At 38.9% G+C, this 15,278-nt stretch overlaps 1 protein-coding gene across 1 annotated transcript in view; it reads right to left on the minus strand.

Annotated features, from left to right (window-relative positions):
- The window catches only part of FOCAD (focadhesin), a 333,165-nt gene that overhangs the window by 138,513 nt on the left and 179,374 nt on the right, over positions 1-15,278 (minus strand). The window contains exons 15-18 of the mRNA XM_082243972.1: positions 10,772-10,898; positions 6,707-6,841; positions 6,528-6,578; positions 5,361-5,444 (exon numbers count right to left, since the gene is read on the minus strand). Coding sequence (XP_082100098.1) covers positions 5,361-5,444; positions 6,528-6,578; positions 6,707-6,841; positions 10,772-10,898 — 397 coding nt within the window. The remainder of the gene's footprint in view (positions 1-5,360; positions 5,445-6,527; positions 6,579-6,706; positions 6,842-10,771; positions 10,899-15,278) is intronic.

A 15,278-nucleotide genomic window follows, 5' to 3' on the forward strand; every position in this document is an offset into this window, starting at 1 on the left:
CAGTTTAAAGGTTACCCGTTCGACTTGTTCCCTCATTCTGGCTGACTGTAGCCCATGTTTTTCCTGTTTGGTAGATACCCGTGAGGTTCCTATCATCCCCATGCCTCTTCCCACACGATACGGTAGACTTGGGTACTGTTCCCTTTTAGTTTAACAATTGGTTGGTTTTGCCTCCCCACCTAGGCACAGTGTGCTCCCTATATGGGGTGCCAGTGGGTTGGTGATACCACTACTCTCTCATGACCACCCATTTTACCGCCCCTTGTCTACTAATCCTCACGATTTGCTGTAGTTAGTTATTGGTCATGCTCTGTTACCAAGCTTTGTTTACATTACCTTCAGTATCAGTAAATCACTGCTCATTTAACCACTTAAGGACCAAGCCCATTTCTGACATGTTGTTTACAAGTTAAAATCATTATTTTTTGCTAGAACATTACTTAGAACCCCCAATCATTATATATATATATATATATATATATATATATTTTTTTTTTTTATTTTTAGCAAAGACTCTTTCAAACGCCATATTTTTTGAAAAATTAAGTTTCACTAAACAGTAAAGTTAGCCTATTTTTTTGTATACTGTGAAAGATTATGTCACGCCAAGTAAATAGATACCTAACATGTTACGGTAAAAATCGCGCACACCCGCGGAATGGCGACAAACTACGGTCAATAAAAATCTCCATAGGCGATGCTTTAAAAGATTTTAACGGTTACCAGTTTAGAGTTACAGAGTAACTCTTTTACTTACATTATTGCTCTTGTTTTGGCGATCGCAGCGATACCTTACGTGTGGTTTGAACAGCGATTTTCTTTTGAGGGCGCGACTTCTGTATACATTTTCTTTCGTGCGTGAGCTCACAGCGATATGGGTGGTTGAATTTTTTTTTTTCCTATTTATTTTATTTATTTTTTACATTTTAGCACAGTTTAAAAAACCTGATCACTTTTATTGTTAATGTAAACATCCCTTGTGACAGCAATAGGCAGTGACAGGTACTCTTTATGGAGGGATAGGGGGTCTAAAAGACCCTAGACCCCTCCGCTGCACTTCAATGTATTCAAAATGTCAAAAACTGCCTTTTGGAATACAGTCACTTTTTAAATTTGGCGCCTTTACCCGCCGAGGAACCCGGACATGACGTCATGGACGCTGTCTCCAGGTTACATCATAGGAGACCCGATCAAAGCCTCTTTAAACGAGATGCCAACCAGCCATCGGAGGTGCTGGCTGGCTGCTCGTGTCTCCCGGTGGGACGGGAGACCCGGGGAGAGCCTCGGAAGGCGGCCGGAGGCGCCCCCTCCCGCTCGCTAGGGTAACGATCGAGCGGCTCCCGAGACGCATCGGTTGTTACCGCCTGAAAGCCAACTGCCGGCTCTAAAAAAATGGTACCAGGATGATGCCTCTAGCTGCAGGCATCACCCCGGTACAGCCACTTATTGCAGCCGACGTAGAGCTACGTCGATTTGCGGTAAGTGGTCAAAAACGATCGCTTTTGAAATTTTTTTTTGCATTGCTACATGTTCCCCAGGTCAGTACCCGCACCCCAATACACTTTTTTGGGGCAATAACTTGCATTTAAGCCTTCAAAATGAGGCCATTTGATTGTTGATGTTCGAGTCCCATAGACTTCAATGCAGTTCGTTTGTTCGAACAAACTTTTCCTCTGTTCGCGGTGTTCTGGTGCGAACCGAACCGGGGGGGTGTTCGGCTCATCACTAGTAGGCATGCTATGTTACACTATGGGAATACAGCGACTGTACAAACAGCCCCAGCCACATACAAAATAAACACTGATTCACATTGAACAGTCCACAGCACCCATGTGCATGAGCCTCAAAATCTCATTCACACATGGAGCTTTATTTATTAACTCAAGTTTTTATCTTCTATTTTTAGCAGAAAAATTGTAAGTTAAGTTGTGTTTGTGCCCATTAATATTTTAGTGTATTTTTAGCAAAATGGTTTTGAGATTTTGGGGGGTGGGGGGGGGGGGGGCCTGTCAAACGAATAACCTCTGTACACTGCTGTACTAAGTGCTAACCTCATCCTTTGCCCTGTACAACCTGTACACTGCCCAGCTGATCTCCCATCCTCTTCCCCTCTGACATTTATTTACGGCACCCACACATCAGACAGGCTAGATGAGGCCCTGCTGAGTATATAAGTATCGAACCAGTTTAGCAGTAAGATAAATTTCGATGTGTGTACCCCTGCCTGTTTAACAGAAGCTGGTCAAATGGTCCTGCTAGAAAACCAGCAATTGGTCAGCACTTGCAGCCAATGGCTGCAGAGCAGATCAGTGTATTCTGACGGGAGGTGGGGGGAAAACAATAGTGTCGCACATCGCTTGTGTAGATGCAGAGATCTGTCTTTTTTTTTTAATTCATTATTTGAAAATGTATAAGTAAAATAGTACTAAAATATATTTTCACAAATTAAAATAGGTATAAAATGCTAGTCTATTTTCCATTCAATGGCTAAATGGATTGTACAACACTATGAGAATGACAAGTGCAATGAAGCCTATAAGCAAAAATGCTCACTCCCCACTTACATGACTCTGCAGATCCTATTAAAATTGTTAGAAGGCATGTTACAGAGTGAACTCTTCAACTCTATTAAGTCCTCCTCACTCAGTCTATAGAAGGTGTGCGCTATGTGGCAAGGTTAACATTCTGGTAATTAGAAAGGAATTATGATGGAGTAGGCTGTTGAGATAATCAGTCTGAGTGATTCATTTACTACTAGACCTTGTGAAAAGCTTCCTTTGGTCTGTAAGCAGCAAACACATTTCCCCAATTAAGGATGCTATTGTTGGTGAACACAGGCTTGCTGACAGCAGCTGAAGATGTGTTTACACGAGACGAAAAAGGAAAAAAAAACCTGCACTTTTTAATGGCAAGAAATTTCAGCACCTTCCTCAGCCATTGTACTTGCAAGACTTCCCATGCAGTCAGAATTCTCAATTGTAAGATTCAGGTTTTTCTAGTATTCCTTGGATAGAAATATAGGCATGAGCAAACACAAATATTTGTTGAAATCTTATACAATGAAAAATGGCAAAAGCCTCTACCACAGACCAATGTTTCAGAGGCAGCTTCTAAAATTCATCACTAATGTGAAGGCGTTTTTAACATATCCAAAAAAAAAAAAAATCAATCATAAAACCAGACTGCCTTAGGTCCTAAGATCTGCGGAGGCCACAATCTCTAAATCAGATTTGAAAAATTGGGCTACTGTGCAATATTCCACTGGACTGCTTAAACAAACATTTTTAGCATGATGGAAAAGGGTCAAATAAAACCAGTAATGCACAAATGTTCTTGGTGCATTACTATTACCATTCGGGGCAGAATGATAGGGTATCTTTAAAGGCCTCACCTCCACACATACTAACCATACTTATTTTTCACAGTGTTTTTCACAGTGTTCCACCACCACTCTGTTCACCTTGCAGAACCCTGAGATATACCTTTTATTTAGGAGTATAGCAACATGTGATCTTCGTTGATTCACAAAATGCAGTGCTTGGGCCTGAACAGGCAACTGCAAGGCTTAAACACTGTCATATGAAGGATAAGGAAAGAATAAGAAAAGACTCTGTCACAAAACTTACACAGGGTTGAAACTCAAGGCTCTTGCAGGTGAATGGTTTGGAGGGGGAGCATTGGGAAGGTAAGTATCTGTAGGCATAGAAAAGGGGTGCCCAATCAAAGGGAACCTATCAATTTTCCCCCGCATAGGCAAATAAAACCACTTAAAATTATATCAGGGGTTGCACATTTTTCCGTAAATAATTACAGAACTCACTGAAAAATGTAAGAATGTGCACATTCAGGTTATATATGTTTTTACGTTCAATTGTTTTTATTGAATATTTCACATAAACACATCAGAAAACAAGGTACAAACAAGAAAAAAAAGCAGAAAAATAAGAACAGTAAGGTTGGAACATGGGCTTAAAATTGTCGGTTCCAAATGACCACACATAGGGGCCTCAGCCCACATCTGGAAACAATGAATCAGTAATAGTAAGGTTAGGAAGTTGTAGCCGAGCTCCAACCAACGTAAGGAGAAGGAAATAACAGGAGTCAAAATTACCATTAACCATCCATATCTTGATGAGTATATAAATGTGTTGATACGTTCTTAACAAATCGTCTTGCCATTAAAGTGTAAGGTTATATATGTTTTAAATGAAAGCTTTATTTTAAAATTTGTTTAACTGTTTAATAGTTTAGATTAGAAACAAGGGTAATTTTTAAACACCTTTAACAGAGCAGTCAGGTAAGTTACCTTTGCCTAACCCCTGCTATCCCTTACAGATCAGATTGAAAACAATAATGGCCCAATTATTTCAGATTTCTTCAATTTAATGGTAACACATCAGGCCCATGCGAAGGAGGATGATATGGTAGCTCCTGGACCTTAAAGTGGTTGTATACTCAAAAAAAAACAAACAAACCCTGCAGAACAAAGGCATAATGAGCTAGTATGCATCGCATACTAGCTCATTATGAAATATTTACCTTAGAACGAAGCCCTGGCACGGTCCTCTGGACAACGCTGAGGGAGCTAACATGCTCCCTCTGCGTCTCTTCCTGGTTCGGCTGCTCCGGCGCTGTGAGTGGCCGGAGTAGCGATGACGTTTCACTTTCCGGCAAAATCCGGCAAGGAGCTCTGAAGGTCCGCCGGACCTTCAGAGCGCATGCGCCACAGACGTCAGCCTTATTATAGGCTTACCTGTAGGTAAAAGTCATATAGCAGAGTATACTATCGCTTTAAGTCTCGTACATACTATAAGAAAATGGGGCAAACATTTTAATTTAAGGAACTTTCACACCATTTTTGTATAATGTGTGCACAACTTTCGACAGCCAGATCGGACTTTTGATACGAAAAGGGACAAACTCCAAAATTTTTCTCGCACGGGAACAGAATGAACAATTTACATTTAATGTGTACCGTTTTCAAGAAAAATCAGAAAAGAAAGACATGATCAGAAACAATAAACAAAAAAAAAAGGCCTTTGTCGTACGAGAATTTTCGTACAAATTTTCATTCATCGGTTCTGATTTTCTGTGAAACAGCGAGGAAAATCGGACAAATATTCGCTTAATTTTCTTATAGTGTGTACCCCACTTAAGGGTTCGAATGTGGGAGTGAAGAGACTGAAGCATTCCTTGGAAAAGAAAGACCCTGAGGGCCTGAAGGACAAGGTCAAGATACTACAAATGACAAGTAGGTTTTGTAGGTTCTGGTTATGGTTGAAAATTCATTATTATATCTTAATTTTTTTTGCAATAAAAGCTTTAATTCACGCACAAACAGAAACAGATCGGCAACTGACCTGCTCAGGCAGATGAAGGATACTGTGATCATCAGAGTTAAACTGGCACAGGGACTTGTATGCTGAAGAGGACACAACGACATCCTAACAGAAAAATTTATTAACATATCTTGAAACAGTAAAACTTTATCTCAAATTATCTTTCAATTTAATAGACTGATTAACCACTTAGCGACCGCCCCCCCGCAGATATACTGCGGCAGGCAGCCACTGCTGGGCAAAGTGACATATGGGTACGTCATTCGCTCAGCCGCCTGTTGGGGGCGCCCCCGCTCGTTCACAGGCATCCCCGCACGAGTGACCGGCGGCTCCGACGTCCGCCGGTCACTCGTGATCTCCCGCTGGAGAGGGAGAAAGGCAGGCGGCTGATGTAAACACAGCCGTCTGTCATTCTCCCTGGTGTAACTGCAGAGACTGTACGATCCTGCTATGTAGGATCGTATGTCTCTGTGGTTACATCACAAGCCACGCCCCCCACAGTAAGAATCATGCCCCTAGGGATACATTTAACCCACTTTTTACCAATAAAGTTAACCCCTTCCCTGCAAGTGTCATTTTTACAGTAACAGTGCATATGTATAGCACTGATTACTGTAGTAATGTCACTGGTACCCCCAAAAGTGTCAAAAATGTCAGTCAAGGGTCCGATCTGTCCGCCGCAATGTCGCAGTCCTGCAAAAAAAAAAATCCAAAAATATGTAGCAGAAAACAAATTGGCCTAAAATTTTAAAAAAATTAGATTTTTACATTTTTTTTTTGGGGGGGGGGGATTTCATATAAAAAATTTTTTAAAAATATTGTTATTTTTTTAAAATTGTCGCTGTTTTTTTGTTTATAACGCAAAAAGTAAAAATCGCACAGGTGATCAAATACCTCCAAAAGAAAGCTCTGTTTGTGGGAAAAAAAGGACGTCAATTTCATTTGAGTACAGCGTCGCACGACCGCGCAATTGTCCGTTAAATTCACGCAGTGCCGAATCGAAAAATAGGCCCTGGTCTTTGAGCAGCCAAATCCTCTGGGGCTTAAGTGGTTAAAGGACTGGTTACATATATCTTATCTACAAAGACCCGTCACATATTATGTCCATACCTGTACAACAATTTAGAAATTATATACCCGAATAACATTTTCAAAGTATATAAAATATAGGCATCTGATATTTCTCACCTTACTCTGAGTGTGACTCCAGAGAATGCTGATCACTTCAGCTTTAAATTTCTGGAGAAAAACAAAAAAAGAAGGCAAAACAAAATATTTTCAAATTTATATGGCAAATAAAATACGAAATGACAGAAATAAATAAGTACAAAGCAGTAACTTAAAAAGATTATGAAAGATGTGTATACCTCATAGTCTTCTGTGTTAACAATTAACGAGGGAACCAAGGCAAAGAGTTCATGTAATACTTTAAGAACATGATGCCGCTTCTCACATGCTAGCTTAGGAGATAAAGCATTCCAGGTAGAACGAATGTCCACTATCTGAGGATAATATGCAAAAAGAATAATAAATAAAATGACAATTTACCTATATTCAACAATAAACAGTTTTTTAAATAATATTAGCAAAAAGTACAACAATATAAAAATAAGGGTAAACTCATGTTTTAATGGTTGTCTCTTTTTAGAAATTCAAATCAGCTAACTTTATATAATCCTATGAATCCTACCTAAGTACAGTACAGGACACAGGCAACGTATTCATAGACCCTGGGTTAGGCTCATATCTTCAGGTGATTTGACACTTGCAAAGCTTTTGAGGACACACCCCCTAGGTGATTCCCATATAACCCTACCCCACTCCGTGGGTCCTCCGTTTTTTAGTTTTAGCAAGCAATGCGGAATAACCAAGGAATGGAAAGAAGGCAAGCCTGTGACCTGTACTGTACTCCAAGATATGGAAATTACTGGTAAATCACAACTTATCTTATCTGAGGCCTTGTTCACATATGGGCAATTTGAAATCCTGGGCAGAACCTCTGTGATTTTGTCAATGATTCTAAATTGCATCAAAATGCGCAACACGTGTTTGAGTGCCATCCATGGTGAATAGCACCCCAAACGCAGTGTGATTTTGCAGCAATTGCTTGAGCGACAAAAAGCATGAAAGTGGAGGCAAAACGAGAGTGCAAAATCGCTTCTGACTCAGGGACAAAATTTGGTCCCTGAGCTTCTTTGGAGCTACAATCACGTATAGGGCAGCCCATTCAAGTGAGGTGCTTTTAGCTGTTTTTCCAAAACTCTGTTTTAACCCAAGGCAACAACCAATTTATATTGCACAAAACTAATGTAAGCTACTGTATACAGTCATTAATGTCAAATGTGGCATTGATGGAGGTCTCCCAAAACTAATTTAATCATGACAAATATATTGCATGTTTTTAAAAATATATACTGTATAATGCTGGATTCATGCAGAAGTCATTGTCATGTTCAGTTATATAGTTTAAGTTAAATATATTAGAGTTACTTAAAAAAAAAAATTTAAGAGCATGAATGTGTATGGAGGGTACACTGCATCCAATGAATGCCACCTGTTATATCTTAAAACTGAAGGGTAATCAACCCAAATATTAATATGCACAGAAAAAGAAAAAGAGGATTGGGCGTTGAAGGATAACCCTTTAGTGCAGTCATATCCACGCATAACATATGTAGTAGAGCTGCACGATTCTGGCCAAAATGAGAATCACGATTTTTTTCCTTGGAATAAAGATTCTCTGTGTAACATCTTTTACATTATAAAAAAAATTGGGATAACTTTATGGTTTTGTTTTATTTTTTTTATTTTTTTTATTCATTAAAGTGTATTAATTGCGTTTGAAAGACTGCTGCGCAAATACAGTGTGACATAAAAATTTACAACAATCACCATTTTATTCTGCAGGGTCTCTGCTAAAAAAAAAAATTATATAAATGTTTGGGGGTTCTAACTACTTTTCTAGGAAAAATAAACTGATTTAACTTGCAAGCAACAAGTGTAGGAAAAAGGTTTAGTCTTTAAGAGGTTAAACTTCCTTCCTCCGGCAGAGGGAAAGAAAAGATACAATGTAATCATTTGTGTTTACAGTTCAGTGGGAGACTAATGCTGATAGGCTTTTGCGGGAGGCTCTTTTTTTTTTGACAGCTGCTTCCTCACATCTATGTAAAGAATCGAGCAAGTGTCATGTTAAGAACGTCAGGGGGAGTGAATCGCGATCTCGATTCTGTTACGATTAATCGTGCAGCTCTAATATGTAGTAAAAAAAAATGTCAAAACTTTATTACAACACATCAAAAATTAGACATTCTACAAATATTAAAAAAATGTTTCCATAAGGTAATGGTACAATAAAAACCATCAGAGGCCAATACAGTCTATCCTACGCGTTTCACGGTCACAGACACTTCTTATGACTTAGAGAATTCTTTATCTGATATAATGTCTGGTATTACCAGCTTCAATCTATAAATACAACATACAGGTACATATTAGATGCATATAAATTTTATATTAAATGGTACAATGGTATTTATATCTCCTCTCTCACAGGGCACAGAGGAAGTCGTGAAAAAAAAAAAAAAAAAAACTCAACACCACTAGTAAAATAATCTAAACATTCCAGATCAAGTTAACATGTTTGTCTGCACTATGGGGGGAGGGGGGGGTAGGCAAAAAGGAAAGATGTCTGGTAGTAGAAACTTCAACCAAGATAGTTAAATCTCCACATCAAGGGAAAAGGGCACACAACACAGAACATGGAGCATTGGCTAAGGTTCAAAAATGGAAGGTACATACCATAAGATAAAAGTATAAGGTGTATATCCACACAGCTGCTTTAAGGGCTTCCCAGTCTCTATATTGCCTTAATATAAACGATAGGAAAAAATATACCTAGTGTGTGGCCAAACAGATACTCTGATCTCTTAACCACTTAAGGATCAGAAGGTTTTACCCCCTTAATCACCAGGCCATTTTTGGTGATACGGCACTGCATTACTTTAACGGACAATTGTGCGGCCGTGCGACAGTGTAACCAAAAAAATTGATGTTCTTTTTTCCCACAAATAGAGATTTATTTTGGTGGTATTTTGATCCAATTCTGGAAAAAAACTTTCTGCTATAAAACATTCCCAATTAAAAAAAAAAAAATGTAAAAAAATCAAGTTTTTTCATCATTTTAGGCCAATATGTATTTTGCTACATATTTTTGGTAAAAAAAATCCCAATAAGTGAATATTGATTGATTTGCGCAAAAGTTATTGCATCTACAAACTAGGGGAAAGATTTGTCATTTTTATTTATTTATTGTTTACTAGTAGTGACGGCGATCAGTGATTTTTAGTGGGACTGCAACATTGCGGCAGGCAGATCGGACACCTGACACTTTTGGGTACCAGTGACATTACAGCAGTAATCAGTGCTAAAAATATGCACGTTACTGTACTGACGCTGGCAGGGAAGTGGGTTTACACCAGGGGCGATCAAAGGGTTAAATTTGTTCCTAGGGGGTGCTTTCTAACTGTGTGGGGGATTTACTTACTGGAAGAACACAGAGACCTGTGTCCCTAAATAGGAGGAACACAGGATCCGCAGAAAAGCGGTCTGCTGTTCTGTCTCCATGGGGAGCAATCGCGGGTGCCCAGCGGACAGAGTGTGCCGGACCCACTGATTGGCTCCCCCTCTAGCCAATTGGCACATGCGTGCCCCCACTAGCTGCTACATGAGATGACATACAAGTACATTGTTTCACGTAACAGAGCCAACCTGCCGCAGTATACCTACGGCGACTGGTCGGCAAATGATTAATCTAACTTTTTTGATCAGTTGCTGATAGGGCATTTGCCTGTTTAGCAACATAGTGTTGCAGTTATGAGGAGATCAGAGTGTCTGCTTGGCCGTTCACTAGGTAAATTTGTTGACTTGATCCAGCATGTTTAGATTATTTTATTAGTGGTGTTGTGTTTTGTTTTGTTTTTTCACAACTTCCTCTGTGCTCTATGAGAGAGGAGATATAAATACCATGTGTAATTTATATGTATCTAATATGTACCTGTATGTTGTGTTTATAGATTGAAGCTGGTGTAAGCAGACATTATATCAGATAAGGAATTTTCGAACCCTGAAAAAACGGCTGTGACCACGAAACACGTAGGATAGACCGTACTGGTTTATGATTACTGTCTGATTGTTTCTATTGTATTATTAGCCAATGGAAACTAATTTTTAATATTTCTACAAGGTCTTATTTTTGATGTGTTGTAATAAAGTTTTGAAATTTTTATACTACATATGGTATTCGTCAATAGAAATGAGCTGAAAGATCATCCTTGAACACCCAATCCTCTTTTCTTTTTCTGTGTAACAAAAAAAATATTATACTTAGCAACTACAAAGGTTCCTGTTTAGAGAAGAAATTCACTTTCACTGACCTCAGCTTGGCAAAGAGCATGGAGTCCCTGCATTACCAGGGCAACTGGAGTGGCTTGATCAGGTTTTGGGCATTCATTCAAAACTTGAGTGATAGCAGCGAGCATGTCTGCCCCGTGTTGGTAAGGCCTGTGGAAACAGAAACCCATAATAAACTGTACGACCAATAGGCCAATAAGTATTATTTAAATGATTGAATATATTATAAACAAGAGGCGATCAATAAGTCACACGATAAATTCTAGCAACTTGTGGGTGTTGCCTTATATTTCTTGGTTATAAAGGATAATCCTGCCTCAGAAGAGATTTAGAATGCATTGGAAAATATTTAGTTTGCTTGTTATAGGCCAACAAGTAAATTAAGTTGTTATGGGTACAGTGGTTACCTGGAATGTTAAAGTTACTGTGTTTTAAGAATTCTGGCTGCAGTTGTTGGTTCTCTTTTGAAAATGCTAGCTGCCTGGTTGTATCTGGTTTCAGCACTTTTGGGTCAAATACCCAGAACAAGCATGCTGTAAGTGAATGTCAAACAATTATCTGATTTTAAAAAGTCAAATTTATCTGTAAAATGGTTAGAAAATGTATCAGAGATTTAGACAGCATTGAAGCGAACACATCAACAAGAGAGATGAAAAATTAACATTCTAATATTCTCAAAGGAGAGGTCAGCAATGGCAAATTCCCCTTACAACGCTACTTTTAAGGAGAGGGCATAGGGATTTTAACTGACCATCTGCAGCAAATGTTTGGCATAACAAGGGGGGGGGGATACATTTGGTGCAATACCTTTACCACGGCTGAAAGATCACGATAAATGTTTCTTTTTAAATGCGATTTCTAAACTGGCTGAACTAATACACTCAGGTACAGGCGATGTAGAAACATAGGTTTACATAACGTAAAATTGCCTTTGTGTCGCTCTATGTAAGGTTTCAAAGCTCCTTGTATACTAGCACAAACAGAATTTGTGCTTACCAAGTGACAGCGCTGTGAACAATTAATACTATTATCAGAAGTCTAATTAGTGCATGTCACATCTATGTGTGAACGTGCTTTATAAATCTTTTACAAATTGGTGCATGAACCTAAATAGTATGTCCCATCTGTGTATTACAAAGGAATATGGTGTGAAAATGATTAAATAAATAAGCTTATATAAATCTATCACACTGATAAAGTGCTAAAGTGCTGTGCAACAAAAATCACTAATAGCATGCAATGTTATAAACCATATAAAGTGCTAATGTAGTGCAAAAAAGCCACAATTACAGGTCCAGCATAGCGTAATAGCAGCACAGAAGGGCGAGGTTTGATGTGCTGCCATCACGCTACAGTGGACTTGTGTTCGTGAAAATCTGCTTTATTGAAGAAATAGTGTTGTTTAAATGGACTACACATATTATCCCTGACAGAAAAAAAAAAAATGTGGGGACTGTTTGAAATTGCTTTGTTCACCCAGTGATGTTTTTATTTTTTATTATTAATATGTTTTTATTAAATTTTTTTTCGACAATACATGAAATGAAAAAAAAAAAAAGAAACAACAAATAACAACAAGTAAAATTAGGTTTATACCTCTATACATCTGTGTCAAATACCAGCTTTACTGCACCTTAATAGTTCCTAAACCAAAGGGAAGGAAAAAAAAAAAAAAAAAAGGCCCCAAGAGGGTCTCTCTTGTGATATTATTATCAAAACATTTTGTGAAAAATTTCCCAAGAAGTCAAAAAATGATTGTGAAGGATGAAGGAAAAACTTGTGAAAAAGGAAAAAATAAATAAATAAAAAAAAGGGGTAAGGAGGTCTCTCATCACCCAGTGATGTCAAATTATTTTCCTTTTTTTTTACTTTTTTTGCGACTTTTTTGCACTAGATTAGAACTTTATATGGTTTATAACATTGCATGTTATAAGTGAATTTTGTTGCACAGCACTTTAATACTGTGATAGATTTATATAAGCTTATTTATTTCATAATTTTCACACATCATTTTTGCATACATAATTTGCGTTAGTAAAAATAATAGGGTTTTTGTACTTTGTACTGCAGATTTAACTGTTAGCTAACTGTAAATGTCCTTGGAGTTCATTGAGGGACACAGGAAGTTATTACTGTCGGGTTATACTGTCACTTACAAAAAGGATTAAACATTGGCAAAAAAAAAAAAAGACAAGCTCTGGATGACCCCACCCACCTCAGCATGCCTCAGTTTTGTATGAACATGTACTAAGAAATGATCATAAACACAGAGAAGTGAAACCTGTGTCTCTCAATATGAAAATAATTTTACAGTTAGTAGAAAAATCCTATTTTCTTGCTTGTCTATAGAAGAGGCACGAAGTTAGTAGTGTCAAGGCATCCAAAGCAGATAAACTGAGGGGTGAGTGACAGCAAAAAACTAACAGGCCATTGAAAAAAAAAAAAAAAAAACAGATTTGGGGACTGCCTAAATTTCAGAAAGCCTCCTGAAGAAACGTATGCCCCCAGTTGGCCTAAGAGAAGGCCTGCATCTAGTAGAGTGAGTCTTGACAATAAAAGTAGTAATTCAATCCTTGAATATTGATCTGCTTAAACCACCAAGAGATAGTGAAATGAGAAGCAGGGACCATCTGGAATGACTAAGAGAATGTGTTTTTATGAAGGAACCAGTGGCTGAGAGAGAAACTTTCCCAGCCAAAACTACATCCATGCAATGGAGGAAAATATCCTTCTGATAAACTGAAGCTGGAAAAATAGAAAGAACACCAATATCCTGATTAAGGAAAAACTACCTTAGGTAGGAAGGATGTTCTGGCCTCAACCCCCCTTGTCCTTGTGCTAGCTCAGACACTAATTATTTTAATCACAGAATTAATTCTAGCAACCTCTGACCTTTGCCTTATGTTTTATAGTTATGCAGGACAATCCTGTTTCAGAAGAGATTTAAAATGTCATGGAAATGGTCAGTGTGCTTGTTATAGGGCAACAAATGGTTGCAATTGCTGCCTCTTATTTGAAAATACTCGCTGCCTGGTTGTACCCAGCTGCAGTACTTTTCAGTCACAGACCCAGGAAAAAGCATGATCTAAATGAGTGTCTAAAAAGTGTTTTATTTCTGTATAAGGTAATTGCTGTAAGGAACACTGCCTTAACAGTAAGGTTGAACAGGAGAACATCCCTGATGAGTTCAAAAGATGGTTAATGAAGTGCTAAGAGAACCACATTCAGAATCCAAGGAGTAACAGGGAAACAAACAATAAGAGCCACATGGAAAACCCTGAACTAAGGTTTTTAGTTGAAGAATGAGAAGCCAGTGGTCTCCTGAACAAGATAGCCAGAGCAGAGGCCTGACCCTTGTTAATGCCAGATGATGGTCACGACCCAACTGTAGGGATAAGAGGATTTGTTCCAAGGAAAACTTCCTAGGGTGAGAGCCTTGCGCCTCACACCATGTGTAGTATGCCTACCACATTCAGTGAAAGACCTTACTAGAAGTAAACTTCTAGCTTTAAGCATCGTGGGAATGACCATTTTACAGATGCCCCTGTTTTTTAAAACCTGGGCTTCAACAGCCATGCCAATAAAGCCATTGACCATGAAGAAGGATGGCAAGTCAGCATTTGAGACAGACTATCCAGGTGATCTAAAAGAGCCCATGGAGTGTTCACCAACAGTCTGACCAGGTCAGAGTACTTCTGTCTGGGCCAATCTGGAGCAGTAAGGAAAACTGAAATTCCCTCAGTCTAAATCCTTTGAAACAGATGAGAAGTTTCGAGGGAGGAAAGGCAGAGATAAAGTTGCACTGATCCTATGGAACCACCAGAGCATCCACCAAAGGATCCCTGTACCTGAAGACAAACCTGTCCAGTTTGATGTTGAACCTAGAGGGCCAGGTGTAGAGATCTCTTCTCTCGATCAAGGCTCTCCCAGAAGAGAAAGTCTGGAAGCCAATTGTTCACAGCTGGAATGTGAATGGCAGACCAGGCTGAAATGTTTAGAATCTGATCAACCTCATTTGCTGCAGGGAGACTTTTGGTTCCCTAATGGTTAATGTATACTACTTCTGTAGCATTGTCTGGATCCAGATCAATCTGGTCCAGTGCTGCAGAGACAGCCAAATAGCCACAAACTCCAAGAAGTTGATCTGAAGACGAGATTCCGCCAATGTCCAAGTACCCTGTATCCATATTAGGCCCAGGACTCCTCTACAGCTAAACAGGCTGTTGTCTGTCATGAAGAACTTTTAAAAGATTGGAAAGAAAGACTTTTGTTCCTGACCCACCAGGCCTGACACAACCTGTGTCCTCAGTGCTAGACGAATCCACGTGTCCAGAGGCTAGACTGACTTGTCCCACATAAAATAAAGATTATGCTGAAAGGGTCAGGGCAAAATGAACTGCTTCAAAGGGGACCACCATCAGACCTAGAACTTTCATGCAAAAGCGGAAAGTCAGATTACTCCCGGACTAGAGAGTAAGAGTGTAAAGTGTCCTATGGAGGAACTCTGGCTTAAGTTGTGTTTAGGACTAG

This window comes from Pelophylax lessonae (genome assembly GCF_965119305.1).
Source record: "Pelophylax lessonae genome assembly, chromosome: 1".
Classification (NCBI taxonomy): domain Eukaryota; kingdom Metazoa; phylum Chordata; class Amphibia; order Anura; family Ranidae; genus Pelophylax; species Pelophylax lessonae.